Raw genomic sequence first — 26895 nt, 5'->3', positions numbered from 1 at the left:
AAATATCTAATTTAGGGGCCCTGCGTGGCTCAGTCGGTTAAGCGTCCAACTCTTGGTTTTGGCTCAGGTCATGATCTCCGTTTCGTGGGTTCATGCCCCACATCGGGCTCCGCACTGACAGCATAGAGGCCACTTGGGATTCTCTGTCTCCCTCTCTCTGCTTCTCCCCCACTCGTGCTATTTCTCCCTCTCTCTCTCTCAAAACAAACTTTAACAGAAATAAAATATGTATCTTCGAAATGAAAAGTATATATTCATGTATCATGATGCTGTCACCAACACTAATGAACATATCCCTGTTGTATACACAGAGAGAAAGATCTGAAATAATCCTCAAATATTAACCCAACTTATTTCCAGATTTTAATTTTTGGAGGATTTGTTGTTGTCAGTACTTTTCAGCTCTGTGTGAATTTTTAAAATACCGTATTTTATCAAAACAAAATACATATTTAAATAATCCTTAAAAATCATCCAAATAAAACAGACGACACTTCTTCTAAAGGGCGGAGGGAGCATGCTATTGCTCAGACCCAGTCGTGTGTGAAAGCATATATTCCTTGAACTGATACACAAGTTAATTTTCACATTAGTACCTTCGGTTAGATAATCAGTGGTGTGTTTTATCATTTCATTATGCCTCTGGCCGATTTTCAAATGAACTGTGCTTTCCTTAATTTGTCCGTATTGATTTTCGTTAAAGAAAAAAACACCTATTAGTGAGTTCCACGACGGAAATTTTTAAACATAGGTGGGCCAAACCTACCATTAAGAAACTCTTGCAAAATATCCATTTTTTAAAATAAGTTTGAGGGCATTATATACTCAAACGAGCCTATAAAGAATTATAGGACCAAGATAGAAAAAGAGTGTAAACAGTAAAAGATAACCCTACAATTTCACTCCAGAAGAGGGAGCTGAAGGGTTCAGCAGGTAAGCAAAAAACCAAGAGACTAAACTCATGAGTTAGGCTAACAAAAAATTGCAATTTAGAGCCTTCTATGTGTAGAACACTGCAGGCTTTGGCTCTTAGATCAAAGGGTACTGCCTAGACTGATCGGTAAACTGCAGATAAACAGTAATCCAAAATAATTACAGCCCCATCCTTGTTGCGATTAAGGCAATACAGGCTTGACAGTGGCCTTAGCAGCTCACCATAAGCAGATGTAAATCCTCTCTGGGGGAAGAAGTATCATCCCAGGCTTCAAATTATCTCTAGCTTTAACATTCAATCAAAACCATAGGCAACAAAGAATATAAACAAAAAAAATGAGAAAAAAATCAACAAGCAATGGAAACAGGGGAACAAGATACTGAAATAATGAAATCAGCAGACATGGATTTTTAAAAATAACCATGGCTGATTTTCAAGAAGTTAAAATAATGAGAACTTCACCAGAAAACTGAAAGCCCCAAAAAAGGGACCAAGTAAAAATTATGAACTGAAAAATACAGTAACAAAACTAGGTTTAACAGCAGATTACACACGGCTAAAAGAACTAATGAACTGCAATATAGGTCAGGAGAAAAAAAAAAAAATCAGAATAACAGCTAACAACCTAACAAAAAGAAATCAATAGCAAAAGTCTAACATACATGTAACTGCAGTATCAGGAAGAAGAAGGAAACACATTCCATGCAAACACTAGCCAAAGGAAAGCTAGCATAGCTGTATAAAGAATTTGGAGAAGGGGCACCTGGGCGGCTCAGGCTGTTAAGCATACAACTCTTGACTTTGACTCAGGGCATGATCTCATGGTTCATGGGATCAAGCCATGCATCGGGCTCTGCACTGACAGTGTGGAGCCTGTTTGGGATCCTCTCTCTCTGCCCCTCCTCTGCTTGTGCGAGTGATGCTTGCACTCTCTCACTCTCTCTCTCTCTCTCTCAAAATAAATAAACATTAAAAAAGAGTTTGGAGAGTAAAACATTACAAGAAATAAGGGGTGAAGATTCATACTGAGAAAATGTTCAATTCAACAGGGAAAAAGGAAATTCTACATGTGCACATACCAAACAATATAGCTGCAAACCATATTAAGAAAAACAAATCAAAACAGAAATTTGTAAAGATAATGAGATTTTAACATATCTCACTATAGGTAGGGAGTGCAATCAGTTTGAAATGGCATGTGGCATTAACTAAGTGGAATATACACATATTCCATGATCTAAAAATTTCACTCCAAGGCATAGATTAAAATATACAAAGAGATACCAAGAGATACGTACAAAATGCTGACAGCAGAATTATTACTAATAGTCAAAATATGAAAACAATCCAAATGTCTTTCAAGAACAGACTGAATAAATGGCAGTATGTTCATCAAGGGAATACTACACAACAAACAATGAAAATAAATGAACTTCAACTACTCACAACAATACGGATAAATCTCACAAGGTCAAATGATTAAGCCAGATACAAAAGAATGCAGAATGTAGGATTCCACTTAGATCAGTGTTTCTCGATGTTTTTGCATTATCATTACCGTACAGGAAACTTGGAACAGTTTCCTAATTTGCTCCCCCACAAGATGTAATGCTGCAGATATATGTCATCAGTGTTTACATAGTGTATATATCCAAGCTTTGTACATAAGAAGACTAAGTATAAAGTTTAGCCTTTTTACTCAATACAGGATTAAGAATAATCATAATTTTTGACTTAAAGGTAAAATTGAAAATTTTAAAGAACTTCATACATTTAACTTCATAACTATTTCTTGAGTAATTTTAATATAATTTAATTACATAGATTGTAATATATCAAGTAACATATCCAAATTAGAAAACCGTGACTACATAAGGAACAGCAATGTAATCAGTTTTTAAAATCTTTCAATACTTACTTTTTCTAGCAAAAATAAAACAGTCAAAGAATTTACCAGTTACTTATAACTTATTTTAGTAAATTTAACTTTCAAATTTTTTCATGAGAAAACATCCTAACTCAGGCCAAAGATATTCATTTAGATAGTCAACATTTTTTTCTTTTCAGTACCTGACATGATGAGTTGAATCACTTTTAAATTAAATAAAAAGGTAACAGGCACCTGGGTGGCTCAGTCGCTTAAATATCCAAGTCTTGGTTTCAGCTCAGGTCATGATCTCAGTGAGTTTGAACCTTGCATCGGGCTCTGTGCGATAGCGCGGAGCCTGCTTGGGATCCTCTCTCTCTGCCCCTCCACCACTACTAATTCTCTCTCTCTCTCTCAAAATAAGTAAACTTTCTAAAAATTAATTAGAATCAAGCTTCAATGACAAGGCACATAATGGCAGCCATCAGTGTGTGCACAGGCCATCGGTCGTGACGTTGAACGGTCAACTGCGAGCAAGTCCACAAAGTTTTGCAGCGCTGATCTTGCATACATTTTGTGCACCTTCCATGCATCAGTGTTAACACTGCTCATGTGATGTGCATGAAAATCCAAATAGAGAAACTAAATATTATGGACAAAGATTTTCTTCAGCAGGATGAAGTTTTGGAGGGTCTAAATTTTTTTTACAGATTTTTTGGAACTGCATCATCAGGATAAACTGCAGAAACAGACAAAGCTAACCAGCAGTTTTAGAAGTCAAACGACAGGCTAGCTGTGGATGCAGTGAGTAGGGACGGACCTGCCATGCTTGAGATAAGCCCAGAACATTCCAATTCTTGACCTGAGTGGTCACCATACAGGAATTTTCTGGAATCCTTTACCACTGGTAGCCAGCCATTGGGCTACTTACTCCTCTCAAGTTTCAGACTACTCTTTCCCAACAGCTGTACAAGTTTATGCCCCTTATTTTAAATCCCAAACAGAAGACCTTGAGCAAGAAATATTCTACTTCAGGCAAAAGGTACTAATATTCTCAAGGATCAAAAAAATAAAAGTACAAATTCAGTTTAATTTCCAATTTGCTTATTCCTCAGAAAACAGAATTTCGGTTACCTTCTGTGTGAGCTGGAGAGTCTTCCTTTTTCTTCCTATTATATAAAGATTTCTTTCCTCTTCACCCTTCTCTATTCTGAAGTCTTCCAATTTCCTACAAATATAAGTATCCAGTTATACTGGTTAATGAACTGATGGATAAGTAAAGGGTATAAAGAGGAAAAACTAATCATTACGATTTGGGGCACCATCAGCTTATATACTTTTTAAACTAATACAAAAAATCCCTAAAGTTCTAATAAAACAAGTCAAGCTATACTTTATGTTAGAAACGTAATATGGGGCGCCTGGGTGGCTCAGTCAGTTGGGCATCCGACTTGAGCTCAGGTCATGATCTCACAGTTTGTGGGTTCGAGCCCCATATCGGGCTCTGTGCTGACAGCTTGGAGCCTGTTTTGGATTCTGTGTCTCCCACTCTCTGCTTCTCTCCTGCTCATGCTCTGTCTCTCTCTCTCTCAAAAATAAATAAATATTTTTTTAAAAAATTTAAAAAAAAAAAAAAGAAACATAATCTAATCTCAGAGGCAGTTAGCAGGTCTTATTTTTCACACTTAATACAGAGATGTTTGTATTTTCACAGAGCCCAATACAACCAACTCAAATAGAATCTTTCACATTAGCTACTCAATCTTCCTGTAAATTGGGCAAGACTACAATCCTTTTCTCTAAAGAAACAATAAAAACAGAATCCTCCTCCAAACTTATTCAAACTGCATGTTTTGTAATTGGTAGAAAACCAGAATGGCCGTGTTACTACTTCTTCTAATCACCTATATTTCTCTCACATGATACAAAACAAAGATTATGTTCCTGCGACCGATCTCAAAGCAGGGGACCTTCCACCATGAGGAATGTACTGAACACAGTTCAGTTTCCTCCTCCGTGGTGAGAGAATCCAGGTGACTGAATGTCCCTTTTCTCTAACTTGAATGCTGCTGAAAACATATGGCTTTGTGTTTTATGTTCACTTTAAAACCCCTCTTGGGCCAGTTTCAAAACAGACATATGGGCCACGGCCCGAGACACAACTAGATGCTCAAATGAGTCTGCACGCAAATGCCGGTAAGTAAGAACTTGATTCTACAGAAATTGCTTTTTTCTCAGGATCCACCTCTGGCTCACACTCAGATGCCAACAGAACAATGCTGCATCCACAGGGCAGCTCTAAATCAGACTCGGCCCTTCACACGTTCTCAGTTTCACCAACTGTACATATATTTAAGGAACTATGGAATTCCTACCCCATAGCTGTACGCTTCCCTTTGCTTTGAAAACGAACCACCACATACACTTCATTCTCAATCACTAACATGGCTGAGAACACGCTAGGAACATGCTAGGCCTTCGTGAGTACAGTATCATCTTCAACGGTGTGCAACTGCAATCCCACACCTAAATGAGACGTCAGTTAAGAAAAGCGGTATTAGAAAGATCATAGGATGAGCAGAATTAGAATGAATACAACGGACAGAGTCTCCACTATTCCTGAATTAAGACAAACTACATGTCTGAGATCTAGCCCCAATCGGAACTGCGTCTACTAGGAAGCAGGACTGTGTGCTCCTGGTTCTGCATGGGAGGATCACTGATTTTCTCACACTTTCATCTATCACCTAAATTTTTCACAAGGGACACAGAACTACTTTTATAGCTGGGAAACAAAATTTTAATTTTCTCGATCTTCATCAAGTGCCACTCTAATTAATTAATTACAAGTTATGTAAAATTCCCATTGCTTCCACTTGTAAGGACTGTCATCAAGAGCACCGACCGTTGCTAGATCGCTTAGCGCCCCATTGTAAAATCTCACGTGTATTTTAGAATACAGCACTATGAGGAGCTACGCTCTTCTTCGGGAAATTTTTATTATAGCAGACAGCTAGTTGGTGCAAAAACTGCATTCTCCTTTTCTTCCTTTGAAACAGATCTGTTTTTATCTAGGCTCTTTGCTGCCCTAAATAGAAACCATCACCTAGCCTCCTCTGTAGCTAAGTACAGCCATAGGACGACAACATTCTGGGCAATGAATTATGAGCAGAAGATCTCATGTGCAACCATGATAGCTGCTTAAATCAAGTTTCCTCAACAAATGTCCTTTTTGCCTCAGTCTCTCCCTTCTTCTGACCTAAACCTCGCTCTCCACCACAAGGGCAGACATGATGGCTACCGTAATAAAGACCAGCTATCTTGGACATAACTGTTTCCAGTGTTTCATCTGAAGAGAATAAATAAGAATAGAGGAATTATTTTCGGGGCGCCTGGGTGGTTCACTCAGTTAAGCATCTGACTCCTGGTTTCGGCTCAGGTCATGATCTCACAGTTCGTGAGTTCAAGTCCCACACCAGGAACCGTGCTGACAGCACAGAATCTGCTTGGGATTCTCGGTCTCCCACTCTCTCTGCTTCTCTCTTTCTCACTCTCTCAAAATAAATAAATACTAAAAAAAAAAAAAAAAAAAAGGAGAAAGAACTATTCTTCAGGTCTTTCACTCTTGATACTGGTCTGCTTCCCTTGGTTCTGACAACAAAAAGTATCCCAAAGTGACACTTTTGGTTCTGATGACCATGCAACTCAGACACAATTTTAAGGATTAATGATAGCATAGTACATACGTGATGGTGATTTTCTGTATTTCTCATCCCAATACCAGATTTTGCTTTCCATTATTTTATGGTGTATTTATAAACATTCTTAAATTCACCATACAGTATGTAAGTACTACATTCCTCCACCAATCACCGAAACTCTTTGGCCTAAACACATGAAGGACGCACTTTTACAAAACCATCTTCAAGGCATTGGTTACTAGGAGATATAAGATAACGGAATACTGAACATTTCAGTTATCACTGAAAAGCAGTATTTGCTATGTCCATTGCATTAACTCAAAAATCAGTAGTTATACTCAGTAGCAAGGAAGACCCTACTGCCCAGATTATAATTATGAAATACTTCCCACTAAAAGAAAACAGGGCTACTTAAGAGAAAAGAATGACTCTACATCCAAGACGAGAAATTCACAAGATGAACTCCAACACCTTGCCACGTCTGATAGCAGGGATGGTACAGAAAGATACTACAGTCATTTCAAAAGGACTAAAGAGCCAACTTGAAGAGGCTCCTCCTGGCTAGAGGTGGAAAAACTTAAAAATCAATAAAGATATTAGAAATAAACTAAATCGCAGCAGTGTGATTTATACAGCGAAAACCCCAAAGACAAATTGGTCAACGCTGGAGGATGAAAGGGAGTAAATCTTCGTCTTGAAGGTAAATAAAGCAAAATAAACATCTATCTTGTCTTTTCTATATGAACTTTACTATTAGATAATCAAACAGCACATCCGGGTAAATTTCTCTTTTAGAAGTACCCACTGTAACAAACGAAGACTTCAAAGAGTTGAGTGATCAGTTTTATGACCCCTGATGAATTAATGAACCTAACCAGTGAGTTCCCATGCCTGCCAGTGTCACAAAAAGAGAATACTTATTATGTGCCTTTTGACAAAATTATGCCACTTTAAGAAATAGTCTTGCAAAAAACTAAAAACATTTATGACATGAGACAATTGGAAATTTAAACACTGGACATTTGGTTCTACTGAGGAATTATTTTTCTAAGGTATGACAATAGCACTGTGGTAATAACTGAAAACAATCCCTGATCTTTTAGATAGATAGACAGATAGATCGATCGATCTTTTAGGCATATTTTTAAACAAAATTATATACCTGGGATTTATTTCAAAATAACACTAAAGGGACAAAAGCAGGTATCTGTAAAGATGGAACAGGAATACGAAAAACAATTTACAAAAAAGTAACCACAGTAAAAACTTCAAGAACAATTTCAACATTTTCCTACCACAAGTAAACCAGATTCCAACCCATTACTAAAATATACTTATGTGATTATTTACACCACTAATGGGGTTAAAAAAAAAAAAAAAGCGTAAATAACCACATAGATATATTTTTGTAAAAAGAAACAATATTAAGAGATATCCTAAAACAAACCTAAATATGCCTAGTGGTACCTCTGGTACAACCACTCTTCGTTTCCAAGCCTGCAGGTCACGCTCAGTAGCAATCTGACTGCGTGGAGCATTCTGATGCATCTGACGAACACCTTCCACTTGTCCGCTACGACGCAGACCAATATTTGGAGGGGACTGGATGTCTAAGCTCAGTCTTCTAAAACCTACAAAAAAGAAACGCCAAAACTGATTCCAAGAGAAATTTCAGTCTAATATGCATTTAACACATAATAAGCATATACACTCCACCCAGTAAGACACAAACCAAAAATAAAGATACAAACCAAAACTACAAATCCAAAACACTTTGTCAGAAAGTATCCTAATGAGACAAGATCAATATACAGAACACAGAACAAACATCTATTCACTTCAATTTCCATTACTAGACTTTCTGGAATTTTTTAATGCATAGATATTTTCTATTATAATGCTATATTTGCATTCGTAAAACCCTTCCTTGCCTTTTTCAGAACCATACACTAAAAACACATCTTTTTGGAAAAATTAGCATTGCAGAGAGCCTCCTCAAACTGTGGTGGCTCTATAACAAGAGCTCGAACAACATTACCTGTGACTTTAAGAGATAATCTGAGCCACTCAGGCAGGCTAGCTGCCAGAGTGGATATCAAAACTTCAACAAAATGCAGAGCAGGGCAATGCTGGCCGCACCTGAATTAGAGCTTAGAGAGTGGATGACAAGGCAACACAGACAACAAGGCTTAGTGAGCCCTAGACCTGTGCAGAGCTGATTAGGTGGGCCACAGGAGACAGGGCAACCTCTCACAAGCTGGAAGTCAGCTGGATGGAGGACAGAGACCAGCGTGGTGGCAGGTGTCCCAGGTAAAGTGCTTGTTTTCTTAAAACACTGGAGGAAGGGACTTCTGCTATTAATGCAACAGAGAAACTGGGGGCTGTATCCTTGCCTGCAGGAGGCTATAACATTCTTCTTCACCTCTGCCAGCTCTCCTTGCCCAGGGCAAAATCCACTCCACGTGGCTAAACACACCCCTGCCTTCTTCTAGCTGCAACATTCTGTTTACCGATCAAATGTGAACCAATTTGCATTGCACGACACACCATACTCTGCCTAAAAGGCAAAGTGATAGTGTAAATTCAAACATTTACATTAAAACAAACTGCCATTTAAGAAACATGTTTTGAATTCAGAACCAACAATAAATCCTAAATCTGAATGCTCGAGTAATACTATTATTCTCCAACACTGTGAAGAAAACATATGCACAGGGTCTCCTATCATCACATGAGAACTAACTCAAGTGGTCATAAACAGATTCATTACAAAGACTGTTATTCCGCACCGTGGAGTACCATGATGCTACGAAAATGGATGAGGAAGCGCTATGAGTGGATGTGGAGTGATTTCTAGAATATATCATCGAGGAGAAAAAGCAAAGCTGAGAAGAATGCATATGCATCAACTGTGCGGTATTCCTGCCTAAAATATTTAACCTGCCTGTTGGAGAATTTTTCTTTTACGTAGACAGGAAGAAACATTTGGCAAAAATGATACTGAAATTTGTGGCCAAGTAACCCATGCAGGTGTGACACAGCAGGGATGATTTTTGTGGTACTCAAGGCTTCTCTAACGTTCCACAGGCATTTATCTTCCCCAGAAGGAGTTTCCATTTGCTGAACAACTGCCTGCTCCTCGACAGGAGTTCCCCCACTGAGGAACTATATTACTACTATATGCCAGTCTCAAGAACTTTGCCCTACAAATTCATTTCAAGCCTTCCGATTCCAGAAGAAACATCTAGTGCTCTACCCAACTAATTTTTTTTTAATTAAAAGTATTATTTATTTTCTGAATATTTATTTTTGGGAGACAGAGAGACAGAGCGTAAGCAGGGGAGGGGCAGAGAGAGGGGAGACCCAGAATCCGAAGCAGGCTCCGGGCTCTGAGCTGTCAGCACAGAGCCTGATGTGGGGCTCCAACCCACGAAGCATAGGATCATGACCTGGGTCGAAGTCGGACGCTTCACCGACTGAGCCACCCAGGCACCCCGTTAATTAAAAGTATTTAAAGGGAAACCTACAACTGTAATTTTCCCTTTAAAAAAAAAAATACTTTGTTCTTTACTCATTTAATATAATTTTGTAAATACTCTTATTTAGGAGCAAAAAAAAAGTTTCAATAAACTTCGAAGTACTTGAAAATCCAACGTCCATTTGCTGGCACATCAACTTTACAAAAGCCTAGTGAAGTCCCCTCCAGGCTACTGCTACCTAAGCTGTAAAAGCACACTGCTGAAAATTTTTCACTGCGTGTACCAGACAGTGACTTCATTTCCTCTTAGATTTCAGTCATGTTAAGACGCAACAGCTCTCATCTATCCTACCTCTTCGGGGTGTTTCTTCCCCACTGGGAAGTCCACTTGGAACGGTATCGTGATCTGCTCCCAGTCTCTGATCCTGCTGCTGCTGTAACTGTCTTATCATCCCATCCAGAACACTGGACTCGGGGCTGCGTTCACCATTATCATTGGTTTGGAGGCTTATAATTTGTTCAATCACCTCTCCATCACCTGTAAATTCAATGAATGAATACAAAATCATAATATACACGAACAGGAAAACAAACTCAGTAGAGTGCAATTAAAGTTATCATTAGCAATTCTCAGATTTCTTTTCAAAAATAAGCAGTTAAAGATATCCTATATATTTATAACTAATTGAGACAGACGAAAAACTCAAAACAAACAAAACCCTTCTTTATACCCAACAGCACAAAAACCTCCATAGAGCCTCTGAAACCCCTGAAGTGAGCAAACAGAAACACGCTTCTGTAGAAGCTTTATTTTGCTGTTTCACACTAAAGCTACCCTACCCTCACCTTATAGAAGATAGGTTTCATTAAACTCTCATTTGCAAGGTCTCTGACAAGACCAGAGCAACAATGTGTGATTTCTCCTCTACTCTCTTAATAAAACAAAAAGAGGGGCGCCTGGGTGGCTCAGTCGGTTAAGGGGCCGACTTCGGCTCAGGTCATGATCTCGTGGTCCGTGAGTTCAAGCTCCACGTCAGGCTCTGTGCTGACAGCTCAGAGCCTGGAGCCTGTTTCCGATTCTGTGTCTCCCTCTTTCTCTCTGACCCTCCCCCGTTCATGCTCTGTCTCTCTCTGTCTCAAAAATCAAGAAAGGTTAAAAAAAATTTTTTTTTAACAAAACGAAAAGAGTAATACTATTCAACAAACTGCAGCTATACTACACCTGCCTCTCCCACTAAGCTGAAGGTGCTCCTTTAGGTGCTGTTTTATGCTTTTAGCAGAGCCAGTACACGTGATTCTTCAACTACAAAATCAGATTTTTTTCAGTGTCTTTGCTTCTCTATTTTTTTCTCTTTTTTTATGTTTTTATTTATTTTTGAGAGAGAGACAGAGCACAAGCAGGGGAGGGGCAGAGACAGAGGGAGACACAGAATCCGGAGCAGGCTCCAGTCTCTGAGCTGTCAGCACAGAGCCCAATGAGGGGCTCAAACCCGTGAAACGGGAGATCATGACCTGAGCCGAAGTTGGAGGCTCAACTGACGAGCCACCCGGACGCCCCTTTGCTTGTTTATTTTTCACCTAACAGGTTCAGTTAGTATCAATGGATAAAAAGTGTCAGATGGTTGTGGGATCTGGCAATTTATTTGCATCCTACTACCTGAGTTAGATTCCCTTATATCTCGTGGATAACATCTCCATTTACCATGGCAATCAATAAAGAACTTACAAGAGTTAAATATCATAACTAGGACTGTCTTAAAACCACTAACATTTTTTAATAGTTTCAAAACATGAGCTAGAAAGCAAAAAGAGGAGCCCTAATCTAAAAAGATAAAAAGATTTTAATTTGAATTGGGAACAAAGATTCCTAAGACCACAACACGGAACCAAAGGGAAAACAGTAGAAAAGGAGACTTCTAGTCCTCTCCTCCTCCCTGCAAAATCCCATAGTCTATATAACTTTTCTTTCACAGCACAGAATATTTATATATAACTTGGCAAATATCATCAGAATAACTGTTTCTAGCTGGCATAATGCTATTCAAACACTGAAATATTAACATGAAGGCTTATGTGCTACAGGAACTGCCCTCCCACTGGAAAGTACAACAACCCTGGAAAAACAAGGGCTTTCAGAAACTGGACAACAGATATACAGGACTGTAATCCCCAAGAGAAGATAAACAATGGAGTCTAGCCTTTTGATTACTCCGGGGAACAGCCTCGAAGCAGCTTCCAGAAGAGGAAACCCAAACAGCATCCAGAGGTCTCACTGAGTGAAGGAGACAGAGATCAGAGCTTGGGAGCAGAGGGAAAGACAACAATACGCAGGGCTGAACACCAGAGAAGAATGAATTCTACAGAAAGCTCAGAGATGTACAGTGAGGTTCAATCGATTATTTGACTAAATAATGATATGTGTACACACTGGGTAAAACTCTACCATACTAGGGGAAAAAACATGAAAAAGCAGTATCCCAAAAAATTCCCAGAGCTCTCACTGAGCTGGAAATAGTCCATGTTCCCAACAGCCTGAATAAAGAAACTTCAGAATATACAGAATTGTTTAATGCATACTTCCAATTTTAAAACTCAGAATATTTAAACGTGTGTTCAACACAATGAAGAATACAATGACTGCTAGTGCTTTGGTGCCAGAAGTTTTACACACCATTGCCTGGGTATCATCAGTGCAAATGTCAACACTATAAAAAAAGGTAACTGATATTTCCATATTATTATGAAAATAGTTGTGAACTTGAAGACCCCACAAAAAAGGTCAAGGATAAAACTACAGGTCTGCAAATCACACACTGGCAATTCTTGTCCTACAGCAACCATTAAAAATAACTAAAACAAACAAGTATTGCCAGTAAGCCATTAATTAGTGAAGATAATATGAAATACTAAAAAGTAATCAATTTCAAACAAGGCAGGAAAAAAAGAATGGCATAAAGAACAGAAAGGATAAAGAGAAAAAAACAGCAAAATGGTAGAGAATTAACCCTGACCATGCTAATAGTTATATTAAACGTAAATGGTCTACATTTTTCAATTAACAGATAGGTTGTCAGATTGCATTGGTGCCTACAAGAAATCGGTTTTAATATAAAGAAACAAACTGGCTATAAAAACTGAAAAGACACGCCATGACAATACTAATCAAAATTGGTTGGATTAGTATATTGATACAAAACAAAGAAATAGGGGCGCCTGGGTGGCTCAGTCAGTTGAGCATCTGACTCTTGATTTCAACTTAGGTCATGATCCCATGGTTCATGGGTTTGAGCCCCTATCAGGCTCTGTACTGACAGTGTGGATCCTGCTTGCGATTCTCTCTCTCCCTCTCTCTCTGTCCCTCCCTGGCTCATGAGCGCACGTGCGCTCGCGCTCTCTCTCTCTCTCTCTCTCTCTCTCTCTCTCTCTCTCTCTCAAAATAAATAAATAAACATTAAAAACAAAACCAGAAACAAAAAAATAGTCTTCAAAAGAAGAAATACTACCAAGGAAAAAGGAACAATTCATAATGATAAAGGAATTAATTCACCAAGAGGACAATCTGAAATGTGTCTGCACCTAATAAAAGAACTTTAAAATATATATAAAATAGAACCAAACAGAGAAATAAGACAAACCCACACGACAGATATTTTAGCACTCCTTATTAATAACCCCGAATGGAAAAAAGTCACGTCTGTCAAATGTTAGTAAAGGGATAAGTGAGGGTATATGCATACAGTGGTGTACTATCAACAAACAGGAACAAACAACTGATATGTGCAACAACAAAAATGAATCTCAAAAGCACCATGCTGGGCCACCTAGGTGGCTCAGTCGGTTGAGCAGTTGAGCATCAGAATCTTGATTTCCACTCAGGTCATGATACCAGGGTTGTGGCATTGAGCCCTGTGTCAGGCTCCATGCTAAGCTTGGAGCCTGCTTAAGATACTCTCTTCCCCCTCTCTCTCTGCCCCTTCCCCACTCACATGCACACATTCTCTCTCCCCACCCCAAAAATATTAATAATAATAATGATAATAAAGATAAAATTTTTAAATTAAAAAAATTTTTTTACATTTGTTTATTTTTGAGAGAGAGATCGTGCACAAGTGGGAGAGGGGCAGAGAGAGAAAGAGACAGAGAATCCAAAGCAGGTGCCAGGCTCTGAGCTGTCAGCACAGAGCCTGACGAGGGGCTTGAACTCACAAACCGTGAGATCGTGACCTGAGCCGGACACTAGACCGAGGCACCCAGGCACCTCAAATTTTAAAAATTTTTAAAAAGGCACCATGCTGGGGTGCCTGGGTAGCTCAGTCGGTTTCGTGTCCGACTTCGGCTCAGGTCATGATTTCATGAGTTCGAGCTCTGCACTGGGCTCTGTGCTGACAGCTTAGAGCCTGGAGCCTGCTTTGGATTCTGTGTCTGCCTCGCTCTCTGCCCCTACCTCACTCATGCTCTCTCTCTCTCTCAAAAATAAACATTAAAAAAAAAATGGCGGGGTGGGGGTGCCTGGGTGGCTCAGTCGGGCAAGCGTCCAACTTCAGCTCAGGTCATGATCTCACAGTTCCTGAGTTCAAGCTCCGCATCGGGCTCTGGGCTGACAGCTCAGAGCCTGGAGCCTGCTTTGGATTCTGTGTCTCCCTCTCTCTCTGCCCCTCCCCCCTCATGCTCTGTCTCTCTCTCCCTCAAAATAAATATTAAAAAAAATTGTTTTTTTTTAATTTTTAAAAAGGCACCATGCTAAATTAAAGAAGCCAGAAACAAAAGATTTCATATCACACAATTCCATTTATATAAAATTCCTTAAAAAGACAAAATTAAAGTGACAAAATAGAACAGTCATTACAAAGGACCAGAAGGCTCTAAATAAGTCCAACAGAACTTTTGGGGACCCTGATTGTAGTGGTGGTTACGTGACTGGTTAACATCTGCCAAAACTCACTTGACTTGTACACTTGAAATTGGTGAATTTTATTGTATGTAAACTATACTTCAATTAAACTAACAAAAAATAAACATTTGAAACAGTAAACATATAGTGATCTACATTAAGTCTTAGCCTTAACTATAACTGGTGATTAACTTTTAGTAAATCAATCCTCATCCAAACAAAACATAAGCATTTTTTTCTTTGCTTAATAACATCTGTATGGAGACACTGCTGGGAACAGATACAAAAAAAAAAAAAAAAAAACAAAATAAAAACTCTGCCCTTGATGAGGACAGGCAAAGTACAAGATGGGACTCAAACATCTTGTGCCAGAAAGTAAGGAAGTGTTCAAGGGACTCAGAAAGGGAACAACACTCAGCCTGAGACTCTGACACTCAAATCTAAAATTAATATGAACAACAAAATAATGGCCGTTATGGATTATAACCCATTATATAACAACCCCTAAGTCCATATTAAACCTTAACGAACTACGTAAATATATAAAAGGAAGGCTAATAAAAATGTAGATGCAATGACGACAGAGTTAGGAAACAACCATTCTGCAACCTTCATAACAACTGATTCAGGCAGAAACCATCAGTGGATCCTAAAACTTACGGGTAAAGTTTAGTACGGACCTGATTATTTGTCTCCTATCTCCCCACACATTTCTTCTTTATAGTGGAGAAAGTGCACTCGGCAGGCACCACCTTAACCAAGTTTTCAAAGACAACATTACCCCAACATTTGGACAAAACACAATCAGAAGCAAGCATCCTGACGTGATGCTCCAGGAAGGCTGCAACATCATTTATTCTATTCTGTATTCTGCCAAAAACTGTACAACCTGAACGTTATCAATGACAAATTTAATGCGCAGTCCCATACTGAAATCCCCATCAGGGGAGAACAGTAAAAGCTTTAAGACATATTAGAATAGCAGACAGAATTGGATTACAGACAACAGATTTGTGTATCAGTGTTAAATATCCTGCTTTTGGTAACTCTCTATGGTTACATATGAGAATACCTGTGTTCTCAGAAAACACATATTGACAATTTAGAGATAAATGAACATGCAGTCCACAACTTAAGTCTCAAATGGTTAAAAACAATTATATGTATCTAGAGATAGAATGATAAAATATTACAAAATAGTAACTTGTGAATCTGAAAGTACATGTGTTCTGTATACTATTTTTTACATTAAAAAAAAAAAAAAAAGACTTTGCACTTACTTGTTGCCACATAGCCTAGCTGTGGAACCAAATGTTCATCTGCGGAATTTTCTCGGCCTGGCACTAATCTCTGATACTTAGTTGGATGAGGATTTCCATCGACATCTACCAAGAACGGTGGAGGCATAAGGTGAGGAGCCTGCTGAGTTTGCTCATCTAAGACATAATTATTAGAATCTCTAATCAGTGGTCGATAGTCGGTATGGAAGAACATCTGATCAGGGATCTGAAAAAAGAAGTTTACAGATTGACATTTTGGGGTTTATATATGTTAAAGAATACAAATATTAAACATTTATAATCTGAAAAACCGATTTATAATTGGAAACCAAATCAATACACCTAACCCATTTTCAAAATATCATAACTACTTATTTTACTACTATAAGAAAGTATTAAGAATGACCTTTTCAAGACACACCAAAAAACGGACTCTTGATATAGAGAACAAATAGATAATTACCAGAGGGGAGGTGGGCGGGGGATGAGGGAAGTAAGTGAATGGGATTAAGAGTCCACTTCTCTTGATGAGTACGGAACAGACAGAACTGCTGAGTCACTACTCTGTGTACCTGAAGCTAATGTAGCTGACACTGTATGTTAACTACACTGCAATGAAAACATTTTTTAAGTGGTTAAAAATGCTACCAAAAAATAAAAAATAAAAGACCTTTTCATATGGCTTGCTGCATCCAAACCCAAATATCAGAAGGTGTCCGTGAGAATCTGTACAGGCAAAATGCTGTCCATCCTGTGAAAATTTACAGTCAAAAACAGCTCCGTGTCCTTGTCCTTCAATCTAGGAAGCAGAGAGAAAAGGTTATAACCAATTCTGTACAAGCGCTTTTGCTTTATCAACTGTTTGCATGCCAATTTCCTGCTACAAACACATCACTTCTCAAAGAAAATCTTTAAAAACAAATTTTGCATTAAGCACATGTATTTTCAGAAAATAAAATTCACTTCTGATTCCACTAGCCTAGAAAAATATCTCAAAAGGTATTCCAAGGAGTTCTCAAAATGACAGAATGAAAGATCATAAGCCAATTCGAAGTAAAGGCTTTAATAGAAGTGAAAATGACAAGCAATTTCATAAACTTCTGTTTCAATACATAGCAAAAGGCTACTAATAACCCACAAGATAAATGATTAAAGATCAATGAAGTACGGTATTCATGAACTAAAATCAGTACTTCTCTGGAGTTTAAACTTTCCCCTAAGATGTCTGACCACTGTATGCAAAAGTGTAATCCTACCAAGTCACAAAGGTGCACATATAAATGCCTAAACCTATTTCATTTCAAACTACCACAAATTTCAGGAAGGATGCTCCAATTACATCATGAATGTTGCCTTAGACTGCCTTTTTTTTTTTTTTTAACGTTTATTTATTTTTGAGACAGAGAGAGACAGAGCATGAACGGGGGAGGGTCACAGAGAGAGGGAGACACAGAATCTGAAACAGGCTCCAGGCTGTGAGCCGTCAGCACAGAGCCCGACGCGGGGCTCGAACCCACGGACCGTGAGATCATGACCTGAGCCGAAGTCGGACGCTTAACCGACCGAGCCACCCAGGTGCCCCAGCCTTAGACTGCTTTTAAATTTTTATTCTTGCTTGGGCTCACAGCCTGGAGCCTGTTTCAGATTCTGTGTCTCCCTCTCTCTGTGACCCTCCCCCGTTCATGCTCTGTCTCTCTCTGTCTCAAAAATAAATAAACGTTAAAAAAAAAAAAATTAAAAAAATAAAAATTAAAAAAATAAATTTTTATTCTTGCTCTTCAACTGTAATTATATTAGGTTAGCAATACCAATTTATAGTTAGATGAGTTGTTTCACTGACAGCATATCGCTATTGCATGCATGGTTGTCATCTGAGCCTGTAACTTTCTAATAAGTAAACTTTATGCCAGGTTTGATCAGTGTTGGAAGATGAACCATCACCCACTAACTGCCAAAACAAACTTACACCATGCCCAAATACCTGCTTGAAAATCAGAAGCACTTTACAACTGCTATACCACGCACAAATGGGCACCGATTAACAAACTTAAAAATTAAGTTCCTGGGCTATTTAGGGCACTGCCCTATTATGTATCCACATAATACATATACAAATTTGTGTTGTCTCCTAACATAAAAAGGAACAAATGGTATATAAATACTTTTCTATTAATTTTTTGTGAAAACACAGGAATAGAGATTCACCCACAAAGTCCTTCGAGGAGACACCTCTACAGCCCAACCCACACCCTGGCACCACTTCCCATCGTGGCCTGGAACCTCCAAGTCTAAGTAGAGGTAGGGACCCCTGGCTTATAGGTCAAAGATGTTGGCAGCTACTCTCCTGTCATACACGGAGACCTAAGTGCACCAAAAGTTTTGCTAAGGTACCTGCTGAAAAGGAAGTTTTCCTGAGCAGGCCAACCTATCTAAGCAGAGTAAGCCAGACTTGGGTTTCTACCCGTAGTTGGAAGAATCCTCCAGGGATTCCTGACAAAATGCAACCTAATTTTGCAATTCAATGCAATTCAATTGCACAGCAATTCAATGTCACATTAAAGATTATTATCTATCTCATGAAATCTTGTAATGTCAGTAATTTACAATCCTAAGTAATCTAACAGAGAATTGGGAGCTCTCAGCTGAGCAGTGAAGGTAAGAAGAACTCTGTATACACAGCAAAGTCTGGGTGTCTCACCAAAAGTAAGATCATTGTTGCGCACTTGAGACTTCTTTGGCTCACAAATTGTTTAGCTTATATTCTGCTTAAAACCTGAATTAATGTAGTTTTCTGTTCTGATGAGTTAAATGCAGGGAGTAATGTTTTTTGGGTTTTTTTTTTTTTTTTTAATCTTTATTTATTTTTGAGAGAGAGACAGCATGTGAGCAGGGGAAGAACAGAGAGAGAGGGAGACACAGAATCTGAAGCAGGCTCCAGGCTCTGAGCTGTCAGCACAGAGCCTGACGTGGGGCTCGAACTCACAAACTGAGATCATGGCCTGAGCCGAAGTCAGACACTCAACCGACTGAGCCACCCAGGTGCCCCTCAGGGAGTAATGTTCTTAATGAGTTTTAAAGAATAATTAAGAAAATAGAGCCACCTATAAATTTTAAGACCACAGAAAAACTGCTGGAAAGACTTATTTTTCCAATAATTCAAACCCACAGAGATGTAATTTTCAGAGATGCCTAGTAACACATGTTCAGTTTGACCATACTATTTGAGTTTTTTAAGTGCATTTTATGGTAATAAATATAATAATGCATATAACTGTTTGTCAAGAATTATCCAAAATAAACATACTGAAATAAAATTTTAAGGTTAAAAAACACAAAACACATGGACTCAGATGGCCTTCAATCAAAGGTCTAAGAACCACTCATCTATCTACCCTGCTACTAGACTGCCTCCAAAATGAATTACAATTTGAACTGAAACTCAATATGAATTGTACAGTAATTTTATAAAACATCTCACATGTGTATCAGTCAATAGTCTTAACAACACAGAAACTCTTTTACACAATAACTCCCTCAGAATTTACCCTAAGGAAATAATCACGGATCTACATAAGCAGCCATGGACCGAGATATTCAAAAACCACTTAAACACTCAACAACAGTTAAGTTCACTACATATGGAACTTTCTGAGAAAGGCTGAAGTTAGAGTCAAAAATACAACTGCAAATTCTTTAAATACATTTAAGATTTTGGAAAACATTCTATGTAAAATGAAAAAAGACTACAAAACTATGCAAGAATGCCAACTAATAAATATGGAAAGAATAATGCCATTAAAAACCATCACTCGGGGGCGCCAGGGTGGCTCAGTCGGTTGAGCGTCTGACTTCGGCTCAGGTCATGATCTCTCGGTCCATGAGTTCGAGCCCCGCATCGGGCTCTGTGCTGACAGCTCAGAGCCTGGAGCCTACTTCAGATTCTGTGTCTCCCTCTCTCTCTCTCTACCCCTCCCTTGCTCGCACTCTGTCTCTGTCTCTCGAAAATAAATAAATGTAAAAAACAAAACACCATCACTCATGGTGTGGCTATTCCTGCAGGACCCCGGACAGCCTTACTGATCTAAGGGTCCTCACTCACCCTCAACAACTGAACCAGTTTTCACTATTCACAATGAGGAAAGCACAGCCCGTTCATCATCTGTTTACTGACTCGTTTATGCATTTGTTCATGCTAACGTTACTCAGAGTCTGGTAAGAGCAACGGATGTTTGGTGAATTAATTATTTCTGTTCAGGGATTCACAATACTTATTTTCATGTTCCAAATCACGTAGTAACTTGCCATGGTTTCTCCTAATCCAATAAATGTTATGTTGGTTATATTAAAAAAAAAAATAGCACTGGATACTAATGTTTGTAAGTGAAAATTTAATGAGGAATAGGATATTTACAGAGTCCCAAAATACCTCCTGAAAAAATAAGTTTAATAGTTACAAAGAGGAAAAACAACTATTTTATAGTGGGGAAACCTGGCAACTACCACCTTACCAAATATTTAAAATTATCACCACCAAGGGGCGCCTGAGCAGCTCAGTCAGTTGAGTGTCTGACTTAGGCTCAGGTCATGATCTCATGGTTTGTGGGTTCGAGCTCAGCGTTGGGCTCTGTGCTGACAGCTCAGAGCCTAGAGCCTGCTTTGGATTCTGTGTCTTCCTCTCTCTGCCCCTCCCCGACTTGTGTTCTGTCTCTCTCAAAAATGAATAAGTGTTAAAAAAAAAAACAAAAAACTTTTTTTAATTATCACCACCAAAAAGACGTATTAACAGAATCAAATCATGAAGAAACATCAGACAAAAAAATAGATGTTCTGTAACATTACTTGCCTGTACTCATCAAAAAAGTTAAAACGTGGGAAATAGAAAAAAAGAAGAATTGTTGAAGAATAAAGAAATCTAGAAATAGGGGCACCTGGGTGGCTCAGTCAGTTGAGCGTCCAACTTTGGCTCAGGTCATGATTTCACAGCTTATGAGTTCCAGCCCCGCACTGGGCTCTGTGCTAACAGCTCAGAGCCTGGAGCCTGCTTTGGATTCTGTGTCTCCCTCTCTCTCTCTGTCCCTCCCCCACTCATGCTCTGTCTCTCAAAAATAAACATTAAAAAAAAAAAGTTTAAAAACAAAAAGAAACCTAGAAACATACAGCCACTTAATATAATTCATGATCCTGAACTATTTAAACACTGTTTCAAGGGGCAAAATATAACTAAAAAGACATTACTAGGACAACTGATAAAATTTGAATATGGATTACATAATGCTACTTTATCAATGTTAAATTTGCTGGTTTTGGTAACTATCTTGTGGTTGTAGATGAGAAATTCTAAAAAATATGTAATAGGATCCTAATTTGGTTTTAGAATATTCCATATGCAAAAAGAAAAAAGGCTGGAAAAACCCAACAATGTTTGTGATTTCCTAGATGACTTTACTATTATTTTTACTACAAAGTATTCAATAAATTTAGTGAAAAAGTTATATACAATGAACGTAACTTTGCCAATTTAAACAAATTCAAACACATTCACACATATAGACAGCTAAATTAATAGCTTTTGAAAATCTTTCCTTCATGTGACCCAGTTACACAGTGTAAATACATATGGCTGTCAGATATTTATTAGTCTTTAAGTATCCTGACTGCTAGAAATATAAACTGCCGAAACACACAGATCAGTTTCTGGCCAACCATCACAATCCAGACACGTGAAAGCAATGCAAGCATACGTGAAGATAGACCTCGCTTACCATATTAAAATAATGTTTCATCTTGGTGCCTTTCGTAATATCCCATATAAATATGCTGCCATCGTGTCCTGCAGATAACATAATTCTGGAATCAAAGGGATGCGTCTCCAAGACAAAGACTTCATCAGCATGTCCCTTTATTCAACAAAATCATATAGTTAAGGAGAGTTCGCAAGCTTGAACTTTCAAATTAAAAACCCGTATTGCCGTAGTACGTAAGGGCTTTTAAAAATGTGTTAATGACAGTGATTTATATATTAGTATAAACACAAATTTCTACTCATTTAATAATATCAGTGGAACATACTGTGTATTAATTTTAGACTTTCAAAAATCAAATTACAGTTCAAAAAAAATCTTGATTTGTTATATTGTATAAAAACTATTTACCAGTAAGTTATGAAGCAGCTGTCCAGTGTAAGAATTCCACACTTTAAGGACATGATCATTCACGGCTGTGACAACAATGCTATCATTCTGATTCCAAGCTATCATTGTTACTTTGGGTTTCATAAACCTTTCCTCTTCCAAAGATAAGTCCCTATGAAAAAACACACAATGTGTAAATTCATTTGAATGGTACAATCAATATGAAAATAGCAAAAAGTAATCTAGTTCATGTATATACATCATCATATGTCTGATACACATCTGACCCACAGCAGATTATCTATAAACAGATTATGGCAAAAATGGGACAGGGAGGGGATGATTTAGAAACAGTTGAGTCTGAATGAAGGCAGATGTTAGGACACCACCACTGCTCATAAAGGCAAAGCTTTTTCTCTCTCCCCCTTTTCTATTATTCCCTTCCCCTGACATCAAGCCCTATCAGAAATAAAGTTGTTTCTCTCTCCAGAGAAGATGACAACACATTTTAGGAAAACAGAAAGAAGGAAAGCATCTTCACATCCCCAGCACCTAGAAAAGTGCCTGACATACAGATATTCAATCTGTTGAACTGTACATAAAACTGTACTCATGCTTTTACAGTGCCCTACAGGCGGTTCCTACAGGCTCTCTTGGCAAGAAAGGCCTGGACACAAACACCTGCAATGATTTGCAGCCTTTATGAACATGACATGCAAAGTCTCTCTGTAAAATATACTCGTAATACACAGAGATAGGGTAAGGCCTAGCTGCGTTTGAAATCAGAGAATACATCCCAAGAAATTATAAACATAACATTTTTTTTAGTTTTTTTTTTTTTCATTTACATCCAAATTAGTTAGCATACAGTGCAACAATGATTTCAAGGGTAGACTCCTTAATTCCCCTTACCCATTTAGCCCACCGCCCCTCCCACAACCCCTCCAGCAACCCTCAGTTTGTTCTCCATATTTAAGAGTCTCTTATGTTTTGTACCCCTCTGTTTTTATATTATTTTTGCTTCCGTTCCCTTGTGCTCATCTGTTTTGTCTCTTAAAGTCCTCATGAGTGAAGTCATATGATGTTTATCTTTCTCTAATTTCACTTAGCAGAATACCCTCCAGTTCCATCCACGTAGTTGCAAATGGCAAGGTTTCATCCTTTTTGATTGCCAAGTAATACTCCATTGTATATATACACCACATCTTCTTTATCCATTCATCCACTGATGGACATTTGGGCTCTTTCCATACTTCGGCTACTGTCAATAGTGCTGCTCTAAACATGGGGGTGCATGTGTCCCTTCGAAACAGCACACCTGTATCACTTGGATAAATGCCTAGTAGTGCAATTGCTGGGTCGTAGGGTAGTTCTTTTTTTAGCTTTTTGAGGAACCTCCATACTGTTTTCCAGAGTGGCTGCACCAGCTTGCATTCCCACCAGCAGTGCAAAAGAGATCCTCTTTCTCCACATCCTCGCCAACATCTGTTGTGCCTGAGTTGTTCATGTTAGCCATTCTGACAGGTATAAAGTGGTATCTCATTGTGGTTTTGATTTGTATTTCCCTGATGATGAGTGATGCTGACCATTTTTTCATATGTCGGATGGCCATCTGGATGTCGTCTTCTTTGGAGAAGTGTCTATTCGTGTCGTCTGCCCATTTCTTCACTGGATTATTTGTCTTTTGGGTGTTGAGTTGGAGAAGTTCTTTATAAATTTTAGATACTAGCCCTTTATCTTATATGGCACTTGCAAATATCTTCTCCCATTCTGTCGGTTGCCTTTTAGTTTTGCTGACTGTTTCCTTTGCTGTGCAGAAGCTTTTTACTTTGATGATCCCAGTAGTGCATTTTTGCTTTTGTTTCCCTTGCCTCTGGAGACGAGTAAGAAGTTGCTGCAGCCGAGGTCAAAGAGGTTTTTACCTGCTTTCTCCTCAAGGATTCTGATGGCTTCCTGTCTTACAGTTGGGCCTTTCATCCATTTTGAGTTTCTTTTTGTGTATGGTGTAAGAAAGTGGTCCAGGTTCACTGTTCTGCATGTTGTTATCCAGTTTTCCCAGCACCACTTGCTGAAGAGGCTGTCTTTATTCCATTGGATATTGTTTCCTACTTTGTCAAAGCTTAGTTGGCCATACCTTTGTGGGTCCATTTCTGGGTTCTCTATTCTGTTCCAATGATCTGAGTGTCTGTTCTTGTGCCACAAACATACATTGTAATTAAAGAAAACCACCATAAGAATATGGAAGAAGTATCCCATAGTATCTGTCTATATAAGCACAATGGAACACAGACAAGAGAATAATCCTAACTAGATTGGTTAGGGAAAAGTGTAACATAAGAGGCAAAATGGAGTAAAGGCAAAGACTCCATGCTTCACTTTATTTTTTAAGTTTATTTATTTATTTTAAGGTGGGGGGGGGGGAGGCAGAGAGAGAGGAAAAGAGAGAATCCCAAGCAGGCTCTGCGCTGTCAGCACAGAGCCTGATGCCAAGCTTGATCCCATGAACCATGAGATCAGGACCTGAGCAGAAACCAAGAATGGGACGCTCAACCGAGCCACCCAGGCTCCCCATCCATGCTTCACTTTAAACTAAAAGGCATTCACCTGTTAATAGCTTTGAACCAACAGACATTTTGTCCTTCACCAAGTTGATCACCCAAGATTAGAACACTAAAACGAATATACCCATTAATTCTTACATACAGAAAACTCTGTTTTTCAAGACTGGAAAGAGGTAAAACTTTAAATGAGAAAAGACAATTCCCACCATGGGGGGGATTTCAGGCAAAGTGCTCTCCAAGGCAACAAGAAAACTGAGCAGTTTTCTGTCTCAGTAAAACTTTCTGTATTGAAGTTTTTACACCGATGTTCGTATTTTGCTTAATAAAATAATTTTTCATAGGTGAGTGTGATTTCAAATTATCCTCTTAATAGTGAAATAACCTTCACTATTTCAACCAATCAAGGACTAACAGTATTCACTCCCACACTAAGGTGCTTTTGAGTATCCAGATGGATCATTTTTCAATCATGGTAATGGTGTGATTTGTTTGTGAACAAGGATTATCAGATTTCCAGTACATCTTGCTTCCATTCCCTACCACAGATCATTTCACAAAAATGTTAATATCTCATTTATTTTGAAACCAAATTAGAACTGTTTGAGACACAGAAGAGAATGAGTTAATTTCCCCTACAATTCCTAAAAATAAAGCAGACATGAGGATTTCCAAAGGACTAAATGTGAAACATGTCTCAGAAAAACTGATAAAACCTTTGACATGGCTACCCTACAGCAGGCAGTGTACTAGAAACATAAATGTAAGGATCAACTCTTTGGGAAAAATGAGATTTACATATCTTATGTATCTATCAGATATGCAGGAAGTAGCCATTCATTTAGATCACTGCTCTTGCTAACAGGAAGTGGCTCCAATCCCCTGAACACAGCAGTCAACCACCAGGGAGAGAAGGACCAAGTAATTACAATGCACCTGCTTCCACTTACCCTGAGACTCTGGTCGCCATATCCAGTAAAATGCTTCTCCATTCCAACTGCTCGAATCTCCAAATCCGTGCTGTTCCGTCTCTGCTACCACTTAAGAACCTTAAAATATTCAGAAAAAGATCTTATGCTCACAAACATGCCACTAAGAACTACAGATAAAATCACAAGCCAGAACACTTTTAATGTAGCTATTCTGACTGCAAGTAAATGCAGAGGTGTTATCTCAAAGACAGGGATTCAGAGCTTATCTGAATGGGAAAAATTGGTTTGCTGTAATTTGCCTGGCCCTATGGAGTTAATGCACATCTCAAACTCATTCAATAGCTTGTCAAATAGATGGAGTTTTGAGGAGACAATGTGCAAGAAGTACCTGGACAAGGAAAAATAACTAGGAAGAATTAAAGGTGTGTGTGTGGGAAAATCAGTAAGAGCAAAAGCTCCATTTTAGCATCTTTACACTCAAGCTAATTCACGTTGGCCACTATGTAAAAATACGTTAATCTTTTAACAAGAGGAAGTATTAAAAACTGCAGTTTAGGAAAGGCACCTGAAAGACACTTGGGACCGTAAGAGAGTATATAATTTAAGTGACAATTCGGTCACATGACACATCACAGTGGTTGATTAGAAGAGATTTTTTTTAACTACTCAAACATCAGGAATTTTATTATCTTTACATCTAATTTTCCTGCAAATCAAACATTTAGCCAATAGTGAGTTAAGGAAAGCTACTTTTGGTCATAGGAGCTGGTAGAAGCTACAATTCTAAACACTTGCATTTAATGTGTCCCTCCCCGCCCCCCCACAGACACATTTCATTCAATTCATACGATTACTACTAAGTACCTGCAATTTGCAAGGCAATGTATTAGCTGCACTACTATGCAGCACAGTATGTTTGCCTAAAAACCCACTCACAAACACAAAAACCCTTACTCACCGATCACCATTGTTACAAAATTGGATGCTATCAACTTTATCCTAAAGGGGGGGAGGGGGGCACAAAACAAACAGAAAAGTGATCAACCCTCTCATTTGTAAACAAAGCAAAAAAAAAACCCCTCCATTTTAGAGCTAAAAACACATCTGGTTTAGCACAAGAACG

At 38.5% G+C, this 26895-nt stretch overlaps 1 protein-coding gene across 1 annotated transcript in view; it reads right to left on the bottom strand.

Moving 5' to 3' along the window:
• BRWD1 (bromodomain and WD repeat domain containing 1) overlaps positions 1–26895 on the bottom strand; it is a 121127-nt gene that overhangs the window by 50142 nt on the left and 44090 nt on the right. The window contains exons 12-20 of the mRNA XM_053903070.1: positions 26731–26771; positions 25791–25889; positions 22304–22454; positions 21914–22048; positions 16822–16950; positions 16152–16377; positions 10333–10518; positions 7950–8133; positions 3936–4029 (exon numbers count right to left, since the gene is read on the bottom strand). Of these exons, the coding sequence (XP_053759045.1) occupies positions 3936–4029; positions 7950–8133; positions 10333–10518; positions 16152–16377; positions 16822–16950; positions 21914–22048; positions 22304–22454; positions 25791–25889; positions 26731–26771 (1245 nt within the window). The remainder of the gene's footprint in view (positions 1–3935; positions 4030–7949; positions 8134–10332; positions 10519–16151; positions 16378–16821; positions 16951–21913; positions 22049–22303; positions 22455–25790; positions 25890–26730; positions 26772–26895) is intronic.

The sequence above is a fragment of the Panthera pardus genome, unplaced genomic scaffold, assembly GCF_024362965.1.
Source record: "Panthera pardus isolate Hobbes unplaced genomic scaffold, ASM2436296v1 HiC_scaffold_16, whole genome shotgun sequence".
In the NCBI taxonomy this organism is placed as follows: domain Eukaryota; kingdom Metazoa; phylum Chordata; class Mammalia; order Carnivora; family Felidae; genus Panthera; species Panthera pardus.
The sequence above is the reverse complement of the archived record's forward strand: the minus strand, read 5'-3'. Positions and strand labels throughout refer to the sequence as shown.